Raw genomic sequence first — 12,710 nt, 5'->3', positions numbered from 1 at the left:
CGTGCACATGCTGTCTCTCACTTTCTCTCGCTCAAAATAAATAAATTTCAGGGGAAAAAATGAACATACAAAGACACAGAGAGAGCATGAGAAAAAAGAGACCAAGAAAGGAAACATGTCTAACAAATATACAGACCTACTACAAAACATTGAGAAAAGGACAACACGAGAGGCGCCTGGGTGGCTCAGTCAGGTGGGCATCCGACTTTGGCTTGCATCATGATCTCCTGGTTTGTGAGTTCGAGCCCTGTGTCGGGCTCTGTGCTGACAGCTCGGAGCCTGGAGCCTGCTTCTGATTCTGTCTCCCTATCTCTCTGCTCCTCCCCTGTTCACACTCTGTCTCTCTCTCAAAAATAAACATTTTTTAAGACAAATTAAAAAAAAAAGAAGTTCACTACTTCGTACCAGTGCACACCAACCAGAAGTCAAAAAGAAAAAGGAAAAAAAAACCAACACTGTTGACAAGCATGTCCACAAACCAAAAACCTCCTACACTGCTGGTGGGTGTGAACGTTTGTACAATTTTTCAAACTCCTCGGGCACTGTTTCCTAAAGGTGCAGAGATGTAAACCTGTCACCATTCAATTCCATTGTTACTTCTATGGCCAGCAGAAAGTTTTATGCGTGCTAACAAAGCATGGTAGAAATTTACGTACGGCATTATTCCTAACAGACCACCACTATCCTAATTAAAAGTGGAGTGACTGAGTTAATAGTTTCAAATTTATGCAGGAGAACCCTCTCTTCAGCAATGCCAATGAATGATCAGTAACAACATGCAGCAGTAAGTTCACAAACAACAGAAAAAATGACAAAAGCCAAATACAGAGAGTTCATGCTCTATTACTTCCTTTATATCAGTACTAAAGAGCTTAAAGTGACCTACGCTGTTCCATGTCACGGCATGTATGACCGTGATGAGGACTGACTGGTAAGGAGCACAAGGGGCTTCTGAGTCTGACAATATTTTATCTATTGAACCAAATACCTGGTACAGAGTGTGATCACTTTGTGAACTTTCCTTGAGCGACACACTTATGACAGGAGAATGTGCCCTTATATATTTTTAAAACATACTTTTATATATTTTTTTCTTTTAGAAAGAGAGACAGGGCACAAGGCTAGGAGAGGGGCAGAGGGAGAGAGAGAGAATCTCAAGCAGGCTCCACATTTATCATGCAGCTCGATTCTCTCTCTCCTTCTGACCCTCTATTCTCACACTCTCTCTCTAAAATAAAAATTTTTTTAAATCAGCTAAAATTTTAATCTATGCTCTCCACTATCTGCTCCAGTCCAATCTGACCATTTCTATCTGAAAATGTTTACTCATGCTCACCTCCTATGCTCCCATAACATCATACTTCACCTGACTAACTACCACCTTCCTAAGGATGAAATGTGCCACAATCATAACTGGGTGTCCAAGGCTTTATTCATTTACTGAATTTTTCCTCTGATACCATTCTCTTCAGTGTCAGTGTTGAGCAGCCACAGGCTGATCCATTTCCAGGCTCCTTTTGCTTTAATTCCATGCCTACATCACTTCAGGGATATTTGCTGTAACAAATTTACAGGACACTCCCAAAGAGTTCTGCATAATATCCAGATTGTTTCAGGATCTGATGATTGAAATTGCATAATTTATGAACTCCTCCACTAAAATCATTAGCAAAACTTCAATAAGGATTTATAAGATAATGATATAATATTGCATTATGATTACTATTGTAACTTATTTTTCACTTTAAAGGAGATGTCAAACATGTTCTGCTTACCATTATTAAGTTAGCCTCTCACAATTATACAGGACTCAGAGGTGAAGAAGGAATAACTGGCATGAGTAACATTATGGAAATTCCTACAATTTACACAATTCTCATAAAATGAGGGCATTTTATATTCCTTATACAGGGAAAGCAGACCATGGATACCCTGGGGTCTCGGCTCATGAGCAGAAAGGGACTGACAGCTGGGAAACACAGACTGATCACTGAACTGGTGTTCACGAGGTACCAGGTGGGACAGTCAAAAACAGACAAAACAATTTGAAAGACCGACGAAAGGGTATTAAAGTAGACAAAGGTACACACCAGGAGGAAAATGGTTTTGGTGGCTGTGGACTCAGGGGATGATGTGGAGGAGACGCTGGTCCGATGAATGTGTTGGACCCTCTGCTTGTGCTGGTACAGAAGGAAAACCATAGAAATGCTGGCCCAGAGCATGAGCCCCACATACAACACATCAGGTAATGTTAACAACATTGTATTCAATGAATTTCTGGTTTTCTCATAACGAACAGCTGAACAGTACCCGAAACTTTTTCTGTTTGTGAGGTTATTCTTGTTCAAAGTGCTACCCATAACCACAGGATACATGATATTTATCAATATCTGCAAGACCCAGCATAGGACAAGTGAAGGGACAAGGCACTTGAGAGCTTTCTCTTTAAGCGCTGTCCATCTGGAGTTCTGGGGGCTGATCGTGATGGCCTGGAAGACACTCAAGAGGCAGGTCATGCCAATGGACACGCCCCTGCTCACGCCGCGAACATAGGGGAAGAATTTACATCCAAAATCACTGAACATGTTATACCACCCAAAAGTTGACAGGGTATGGTGTATTCCAAAAGAGACCAGGACCAAAATGTTGGCTACAATCAGGTTCTTGACAATCAAATCTGTGGGCCTTGGCCTACACCCAGTGAAAGAAAAAAGGACATAATGGTAAAGAAGAGACAAGTTCCCCAGGATTCCAACCACAGTCTGGATTAAGAAGATCACTCTTATTGCCAGATCCCTGGTGGCCATCCTGTCTGTCCTCAGTGACTGATACTTGTCTTCTGGGCTAGAGGATCCTGCGTGGGAATAGGAGGCAGAGGCCAGACAAATCATGTCAACTGAAATCTGATATTCTCCACTCACCAACACTTCTTACTCTCAAATAATTAAAGTTCTTCAGTCATTTGAGGCCTTCCAAGAGTTGCATGAACAACCATTACACAACACTTGCTATGTGTGAAACAATAGTATAACTACCACCCATGAAATAACTTATTTCTCATTAAATACATGAGGCAGGCACTGCTGCCTTCCTTAGAAACATAAGGGCCACAGAAGAACAGAGAGGTTAAGTGCTTGTCTACATTCACTCGTTAATTAGGGGCAGACAGGTGATGAGAACCTGGCTGCGCTGTGCAGAAAGTTAGTGCATTCAATTAATGATATACAAAAACACTGCTTAGCTGTGTTCTGTAAATAAACCAGATCTATATTTAGCTTTATGTTTACACTTTGCCATTTCAAGATGGATGGCGGTATTTACATGCAATTTTTGCTAACGAAAATGTTCCATTATTTATGAACACCCTTTCTATAAGCAACTATAAACCGTGAATACCACCCTAGAGATCTCAGAAAACTGTAGATGCACTGATTGCTGTCCAACAAAGCTGCAGGTTCCTGCCTCATGGAAACCTGGTTTTAATGAATGCAAGAAGGGCTCCATATTAGGAAGGCAACAGAAGGAATCATTGTTTTTTTCCAGAAACAAAAGTACTATTCCTAAGACCTTGGAACTCAAGACAGAAAACATTAGTTCCTGCTTAAACAATGTATACTGGGAACAAAATTACTACTATTTTCACAATCTATAGGTATCAATTTGTTAAAACCTCAGTTAAATAAAATTAGTAAAAGTTAAGCATGATTTGTGAAAAATACTGAAATATAAGGGGCGCCTGGGTCAGTAAGTTAAGGGTCCAAAACTTGATCTCAACTCAGGTCTTGATCTCTGGTCCTGAGTTCAAGCTTGTGTTGAGGTCTGTGCTGGGCATGAAGCCTATTTAAGGAAAAAGAAAAAGAAAAGAAAGACAGGACACATGCATAATGGAATGTCAGGCAAATACCTTGTGTGACTTGTAAGTGAAATAATCTTGGATTGGTTTTATAATATTTAATAGAGCAGAAATATCATAAGATACATTGGAGGCTAAGAATCTTGCAAGAAACTTACTAAGTTCTATTTTTCTTACGTGCTGCTTCCCTGTTAACTGGGAAAAGCCTCTCCATGTTTAATTCACAGACACTTCTTGTATCTATTAAACACTTCAAATACCTGGAGTTAGAGAAAACAATTCTAAACCAGCACCTGTGATCACACAGAATGTTTATAGACTTTTTTTAAGTTTTACTTATTTGAACAATTTCTACATCCCACATGGGGCTTAAACTCATGACCCCAAGATCAAGAGTCCCATGAGCTTCCAACTAAGCCACCCAAGTACCCCTTAAACACACTGTTCCTACACACGATGATATGATACTAGAGATTCATCAAACTCTTTATTTCGAATCAAGGTTCTGAGGGCACCTTAGAAACCTCACAGTAATGTCTGTGGTCCCTGTAACACAGAATCAAGAGCAGACTGTCTCCAGAACTACAGTACTTAAGTACATTAAAAATCACATTCCATGGGGCGCCTGGGTGGCGCAGTCGGTTGGGCGTCCGACTTCAGCCAGGTCACGATCTCGCGGTCCGTGAGTTCGAGCCCCGCGTCAGGCTCTGGGCTGATGGCTCGGAGCCTGGAGCCTGTTTCCGATTCTGTGTCTCCCTCTCTCTCTGCGCCTCCCCCGTTCATGCTCTGTCTCTCTCTGTCCCAAAAATAAATAAAAAACGTTGAAAAAAAAATTAAAAAAAAAATCACATTCCTTTGGAGAAATTGAATTACTACATTGTACACCTAAACTAATATAACTATATTAACTCTACATTAACCAACTAGAATTAAAATAAAAACTTAAAAAACACAGATTTCATGACCACTTGGGTGAAACCACATACTCACTGTCAGTGAGGATTACACTACACGCCTTAGGAGCCATCAGGGTTGGGTGTAGGTCTAGGACCCCATCTCTCTATACCAGCTCAGCTCCTGGCTCAGGAGGTAATCCAGCTTCCCGTGTGGCTTTGGCACTGAGCCAGATTCAAACGCAGAAAACCCCCTTTGTTCAATCTGGTCACTTACCTGGACTCCTGACACAGTTCCTTCCCTTACAGAGTCTACCTCTCAGATGAACACGGAGAAAACCCGCCTACTTCTTCCTGCTGCCTGCATGATGGGCTCCGTGTTGACGGTCAGAGAAGTGAGTGCGTGTGCAAGATGGGCAGCCGGGCCCTGAGATGCGTTTATGACTGTGTGACCGCCCCCCGCCCCCGCACCTCACAACAGCAATCAGCATTTCACCTGAAGCGGCACTGGCAGTGACAGGTGTGGGACCTGAGAATATTTTTGCCAACTTTCTCCCCACTGGCCAATTACCAAGAACAACTACAAGTTTCTAGCTAGCGCCTCTAGAGACCACTGGCGTGTGGGAAAGGGCGCAAAGCCTGAGGGAAAGAAGCCTGGGCAGGAGGGCACCGTGGGCCCGGGACAGAAAACGCCGGAGGGGAGAATGGGTATTTGTGAGACACGGAGCCCAGGTCAAGGGCTGGGGTGACAGGGTTGAGAGAGAGAAGTAAAGGTTTTCAAGTTATAAACACGTGGCCTCTCAGGGGGAAGAAAGGACGCAGCATTTGACCTGCATATCAGTATGAGTCTGAGAAAGACGTTTTCCTCCTTGTTCTTCAATTTTCCGCCCATGTTCTCACTCTCTGGAAAAACGTATTTTGTAAACACGCATTTTTTATGGCATCAGCATACCCCTTCTTTTATGGTTTGTACGGTGTCCCATCAAACCGAATACGCTGAAGTCTTAAGCTCCAGGACCTCAGAATGTCTCTTTATTTGGGAACAGGGTCATTGCACATGGAATTACTTAAGATGAAGTCATATTAGAGTAGGGAGTCTCCTAATCTAACATGACTGGTGTCCTTACAAAAAAGGGGGGGGGGCGTAAGTTTGGGGAAAAAATGCACACGGGGTGAACACCGCATGAACTTTGCTGCCACGATTCAAGGAAGCAGAAGTTGGACAGTGGCCCGAAAGGATTCCCCGAGGGCCTTCAAAGGAAGCACACCCGTGAGGACAACTTAATCTTCAACTTTTAGCTTCCAGAACCACCGGACATAAATGTCTGTTGTTTCAGCCAATCCTTGTAGGGTCCTTGTTATGGCAACCCCTGCAACTGTCACACCTTCCTTTTCACCTGCCTCCCCACGGGCAGAAGCACCTTCGAATGCAGAAAAGTCCCCCCTTCTACGTCCTTTTCCACAAGAGGGACTCATGACCAACACAGACAGCTCTGATCTGAAGGTTTTCATACTATGAGTTTCCCCTCCCCCGTCTTAGAGACATTGCCCTCCTAGAAACATCTCAAATCCTGCTACAGCACTGGGGACAGGACTGCACCCAGATCCTCCTACAAAACCAGGCACAGCAGACCCCTGTCACCTCCCCATGGGCCAGAGCTTGGGCTCCACTCTCAGAAATGAGTCCTGGAGACACAACAACTCACAAAATGCAGGTGGGGGAGGTGTGAAGAAGCACAAGTAATGGTGTTTCTAAAACCCCCTGCTGATCCTAAGTGTGACACTGACAAAACAGTAATGGTTGGTGAGTTTAGATAAAGAGTCTGCTCTAGGGGCACCTGGGTGACTCAGTCAGTTAAGCATCCGACTTCTGCTCAGGTCATGATCTCGCAGTTTGTGAGTTCAAGCCCCACGTCGGGCTCAGACAGCTCAGAGCCTGGAACCTGCTTCAGATCCTGTGTCTCCCTCACTCTCTGCCCCTCCCCCACTTGCACTCTCTCATGCACACTCTCTCTCAAAAATAAATAAACGTTAAAAAATTAAAAAAAAAAAAGAGTCTGCTCTAGGTTTACATTTGCTCTCAGATTACATTTTCTCCTTTACATTTTCTGTTAAATTGTTCAACATGATAAGTAAACATTAAATGAAAAGTTATGGCATGAGGGTACACAGATCCTGGGATATTGTATTTTACAGTCATTGCAAGGGCAATTTCGCAAGTATTCATGGACTGTGAGAACATGCAAAAATGGTGGAGGAATCATCCCATCTCAAGAACCACTGAGACTATCCACATGTGCACAAAGCAACTGGACCAACTACTGATACCCCATGACGTGTGGGATAGCCAACATTTAACCCTTTTTTAAAAATTACAAAATATCATTATTTCTTCCTAATACTATAGGAATGTTGGATATTTAAAAAAAAATAGAGAAAGTTGTTTTTTGGTTTTTCTTCTAATTCCAATTAGTCAACATATACTGCTATATTAATTTCAGGTAGACAATATAGTGATTCAACACTTTCATCAAATACATGGTGCATGTAACAACAAGTGCACTCCTTACTCCCCACTGGGTCTTTATTTATTTATTTTTTTTCTCCTTTTTTCCCCACTGGGTCTTTAAAACATACCCCGCATCCAGCTCCCCTCTTGTAACCATCAGCGTGTTCTCTATACTTAAAGAGTCAGTGAGAAGCACCTCAGTGGTTCTGTCGGTTAAGCATTCAACTTTGGCTCAGGACATGATCTAACAGTTTGTGGGTTCAAGCCCACTGTCAGCCTCTGTGCTGACAGCTCAGAGCCTGGAGCCTGCTTCAGATTCTATGTCTCCCTCTCAATATGCCCCTTCCGGGCTTGTGTCCTATTTCTCAAAAATAAACAAACATTAAAATTTTTTTAATTAACAAAAAAAGAGTCAGAGAAAATTTAAAGGTCTTTTCATCTTAGCCAGATATTCACTATCAAGAATTTTTTTCATTTAACTCTTATACGCATAAAAACTTTTGCCTGTGTTTAGATAAAATGACTCATTAATAATCATCAGGGAATAAACTGAAGTTTTTCGGGGAATATTGGAGAGCTATTTCTATTGCATAAAGATATCTCCTTTACAGACCAATGACCAATAAAAACTATTTGATTGTAAAGTATGGCCAGTATAACAATATTTATGTACACACTGAATCAAAACAGAGTATCTTCAAAAGTGTGTATTTATTTTTATGTCATTTCTGAGATAACATCAGATATACTCCAATGCTACGTTGAGAAACAAAATAAATCTAAATATGAAGAAAATCATTACATTTGGAGATGGAAATTGCATCAGTTTTGAGTATCAACACCTCATGTTATTGTTTACCATTACATATGTTTCCATATTTAAAGGCACACCTTGGAGGTCTGCACGTTTGGTTCCAGAGCACATCGAAAAAGCATATATCTCAAAAAGAATTCCAAGGAATTTTTCACCTCCCCATGCACATAAGTCATGTCCTCCCTGTACTGCAGTCTATTGAGTGTGCACTAGCATTATGTTTAAAAAACAACATGCATCATGTTTCAACCATACTTAGTTTCAGGAAAATGCTGACCATCATCTGAGCTTTTAGGGAGTCAGAAACTTTTTCCTGGTGGAGGGTCTTGTCGCCATGTTGAAGGCTGCTGACTGGTCAGGGTGGGCATTACCGAGGTTGGGGTGGAGGTGGCAATATCTTTCAAAAAGACAACAATAACGTTTGCTGCCTTGATTGAGGCTTCCTTTCACACCAATTTCTCTGTATCGTATGATGCTGTCTCGTTGCATTTTAGCCACAGAACTGCTTTCAGAACTGGAGTCAATCCTCTCCAACCCTGCTGCTGCTTTACCAACTAGGACTATGTACCCTTCCACATCCTTTGGTGTCATTTCTACAATCCTCACAGCATCTCCACCAGGAGTCGATTCCATCTCAGTCCTCCAGAAGGAGCAACTCCTCATGCACTCAAGTTTGATCATGAGATTGCAGCAACTCAGCCCCACTGACAGACTCAACATCTAATTCAGATCTCTTGCTTCTTCCACCACGTCTGCAGCCCACATTCATTCATTACATTTGCTGTCTTATGTGGGCATGGTTCATGGCACCCCAAAATAATTCCTAATAGTGACATCAAAGATCACTAAACATAGATAACTAGGAGAAAAAAATGACAGAGGGTAAGTCTGAACTATTGTGACTATTACCAAAATGTGACACAGAGACACAAAGGGAGCAATGGTGCGAAAAACTGGTGCTGATAGACTTGCTCGAGGTAGGGTGCCACAAACCTTCCGTTTGCAAAAACCACAGATTCTGCAGCCATAAAGCAAAGTGCAACAAAATGAGGTGTGACCGTGGTAGCTTTCTGTTGTTGCTGGAACAAATTCCCATGAAATCAGCAGCTTCAAGCACCGCTCATTGATTTTCTCACAGGTCAGTAGGTGAGGAAGCCCAAATGTAGATGCTGGCTCTCCTGGGCTCTTACCTGGAGCCTGTGAAGAAGATTCACCTCCACACTGATTCACATTCTTGCCAGAGGTCCTTTCTGTGGACAATCACCTTGAGGCTCCCTCCACCCTGACAGCCAGTAACAGGCATATGAATCCCCTTCCTGTTTCAAATCTCTTCCTCTTGTTACATCTACAAGACCTCTTCTGATTTCAGGGGCATATGATAATTTGGTCCACCCAGACAATCCAGGAAAATCTCCCTATTTTAAGTCAGATGATGAGTCTCTTAATCACATCTGCAAAATCCCTTTTACCATGTAAGGCAATTAAACGAAGGGATAACACCAGAAATGTGCTACTTCCTTAGGAGAAAAATAAAAATACTCTTAATTATAATTACATCCATAAGCCTGTTACCAGGGATTACTTTCAGATGGTTTCACACAAGAAAGAAACGTTACTTGCACTTTTTCAATTCTGTTTTATGTTTTATTTCTTCTATATAGCATGCACTACATTTCAGATATATTCCACTAAAGAACAACTTCATCGAATCAGTTTTGGACAATGAATGTTCTTGAAGAGCTCAGTATCGGGAAGGGTCATCAGGCCTGCCACCCGCTGCCAGCAATGAGTGCCTGGTACCAGTGAAGAGGCTCTCCTGCTGGATGCGCCCCAGACACACCCCACCTGAAATTCCCACAAAGGAGTGAAATAGGGATGAGTGCTGATTTCTCAACAGCCTACCTGTGGCCTTACAGTATGTTAAAAATTGTGTAGGGGCATCTCGTACAAGCACAAGTTTTGCTTCATGGGATCAAAGGAAAAACCATCAATGAGTAATGTGTGACTCCATGGAAATGAGAGTATTAACCAGTGGGGAAATGAATCAGTGACCCCCAAGGTGCCACAAACCATCCCCTGAATCTCCATACCGATCCCCTCTGTATCTCTCCTGCCCTTGAGAACTTCATCCGATAATTCCTTTCGTCTTGTCCATAGTTAAGATCATACCCTATCACCCTCTACTTCCTTAATTTGCATTTTCCCTCCACCTCCACCAGACCCTTCTACCTCCATACCCCACCTCCAACCCTCACCCACTTAGAATAGCTTCCTTCTGCCCCATGCCATTGCTGTGACTTCAGCCAAACACTCCTGACTTCCACCGCCTCTGCCTTCCTCTGGACCTATATTTCCTCTCCTCCAGTGACCTCAGCCCAACTCCCTATCATTCTTACCCTTCCCTCAAAATCCCAGCCTTCAAATACTGAGTGTCATTACCTCCCTGTATTCCCCGATTCACAACCCTACATATGCTATTCTCCTTTGGGCCCCTTCGTGTACCCAAACACACTACTCCCCCCATTGATTTCATGACCCACAATGATCTTGTCTGCAGGAGCCCATTATCCCCGCTCTAAGGCTCCTGCTCCCCTTCAACACTAACTATCTTGACACTAACTATCCCCAGGAAATTCATATCCCCAAATACATTGTAATAGAGTTTTCAGTTTCCTGTTTTTTGCTACCTTGGCCCAGTTTGGAGTCCCAGCCTGGAGGACAGTAGTCTCTCCTTCCTGAGCAACTGGTCAAGTCCACATAACCACCACCACTTTCATGGAGCTCTACTTCTGGCCACCATGAATCACCTCCAATCAGTCTGGGACCAACCACCAGCAAATGAGGAACAATCCTTATGCCCCAGAACTTAAGGAATTCAAAGTGCCAATGATCGGAGAGTCCAGAAACCCAACTAGCCCCACTCTCTTTACCATACATAAGCTGCCCCTCGACCTCCAGGGGAACACATGTGTGGCCTCCCTGTCTTCTGGAGTCAAGCTGCCTTTCATCTGAGTGTCACTGTGTTGTGTCCAAATATCAAAAGAATATTTCAGATTTGAAGGCAATGGGGCTGCTACATCTGCACCCCAGTGATCGCCAGAGTTGATTCCACTCATCTGGCTGGCTACGCGGGTGACCCGTGCCTCCCTTGCCACTGCATGCGCATCCCTCCCAAAGCTGTGTAATGGGTGGAGGAGGATGACCTTCCCTGATAAAGGAGGACCTCTCTTTGGTCAAGAGGATGCAAGTAGCTGCACTCTTTGCTGGACCCTCAACACAAACCCTCAAGACCCATTAGTAACAGAATGTACGGGGCGTCAAGGTTCATAGATTCCAGATACATCCAAATGAGGTGCGGCATGGGCAGTCTGCATTTCTTATGAAATGAAATGAAATAAACCATTAATAAAGTAAATAAAATCAGTCAAATAAAACAGAATAAAAGAAAAGAATCTTCCATTCTTATAAATATATTCCCCTTCCTTTGCTATGCTCCTTCACCCACTGTGGACAGGAACTCTGTGCCTCTTACCCAGTGATACTCCTCACTCACTTGTGTGCACTTTTCCTCCCAGTTATCTTTTGTTTTCATGAGATCTGTACACCCTTTCGTCACAGACTCCAATAGGTGCTACAAGCTAATCGTTTTGCACACCTTGTCCCATTGTACCATATGGCCCAGCGATGTCCTTAAAACATGCCATATATTTTATCCCTGTGCATATTTATCCCCTGATCTCCCACAACCACTTTCCATGCTCTCTGCACCCCATTCTCCTGTACCCCCTTTCCCAGTGCTCTATTTCTAACACAGCTCACAGACCCCACACAGTGAAAGTTTCTCACCACACTCCACACCTCAAGTGGCAAAGCTCTGAGCACTGTTTAAACGTTGAAGACATTAAATGTTGCCATTGTGGGCTTGGTGACAGGGAGTCTCAAAGGCAATTGGGATCCTCTTGTTTTGCCTCACAGGTCTGGAGATATGCATGAAACTTTTCTCTACAAACATGTTACTGGAATACATATCCACCTGGTGACTTAGTAACTGTGGGCAAGTGAGGGGGACGGTGACATCTGTGTGGGTAGGTGCACTGCGTGTCAGAATGTAGACATGTGCATGAAGTCAGTGCATGTGTATGAGAAGGACTTATTTCAGTACACGTTTCAGCATGTTTCAGTCAGTGAGTGTGCATACGTGCATTTGTACATATGTCTGAGCCTCCACAGTGTGTGCATTCCTGTGCTTGATGAATGGGTTGTGAGCCATATGGCTGTTTTCCCTGATGGGCCAAGTAGGGCGTGAGTAAAGGAAAAATTCATCTCTTACCAAGGGAGGTCAATGGATCAAAAGGGAAATAAGCAATTTAGTACAAAATTATGAAAATATATGTATTGACTTTTGAGGACAGATTAGCTGTTTCTTTGAAACCATCCCACCTCACCCTGCTTCTTCCAGCGGTGGGCTTCTTCCCAGTTATACTGTTGCAGATGATCATGTACTTTCCATTAGGTAGATGCCCAGACAAACATGTGTGTTTTGTTGTGAGAGAGTCCTGGGCAGAACCCAGGAAGTGACTTGTGTAGACGAGAATCAGCCTAACCTAAGGGAGTTCTGACGTTTGGCCTCTGCTACTGGAG

General features: G+C 43.1%; 1 protein-coding gene across 1 annotated transcript; it reads right to left on the bottom strand.

Moving 5' to 3' along the window:
• Positions 1 to 1,865: 1,865 nt before the first annotated feature.
• Positions 1,866 to 3,137, bottom strand: LOC121018964 (vomeronasal type-1 receptor 4). Its single transcript, XM_040458099.1, has one exon. It carries the CDS (start codon positions 2,889 to 2,891, stop codon positions 1,866 to 1,868), a length of 1,026 nt encoding a protein of 341 aa, XP_040314033.1. The 5' UTR covers positions 2,892 to 3,137.
• Positions 3,138 to 12,710: the final 9,573 nt, after the last annotated feature.

Source organism: Herpailurus yagouaroundi, unplaced genomic scaffold, assembly GCF_014898765.1.
Source record: "Herpailurus yagouaroundi ecotype Mexico unplaced genomic scaffold, PumYag 220, whole genome shotgun sequence".
Taxonomy (NCBI): Eukaryota; Metazoa; Chordata; class Mammalia; order Carnivora; family Felidae; genus Herpailurus; species Herpailurus yagouaroundi.
Note: the sequence above shows the minus strand (reverse complement) of the source record. Positions and strands in the feature narration are given on the sequence as shown.

Excerpts from the sequence above, each read along its gene's own strand:
- LOC121018964 (XM_040458099.1), bottom strand. The coding sequence starts at position 2,891 with ATGATTTGTCTGGCCTCTGCCTCCTATTCCCACGCAGGATCCTCTAGC.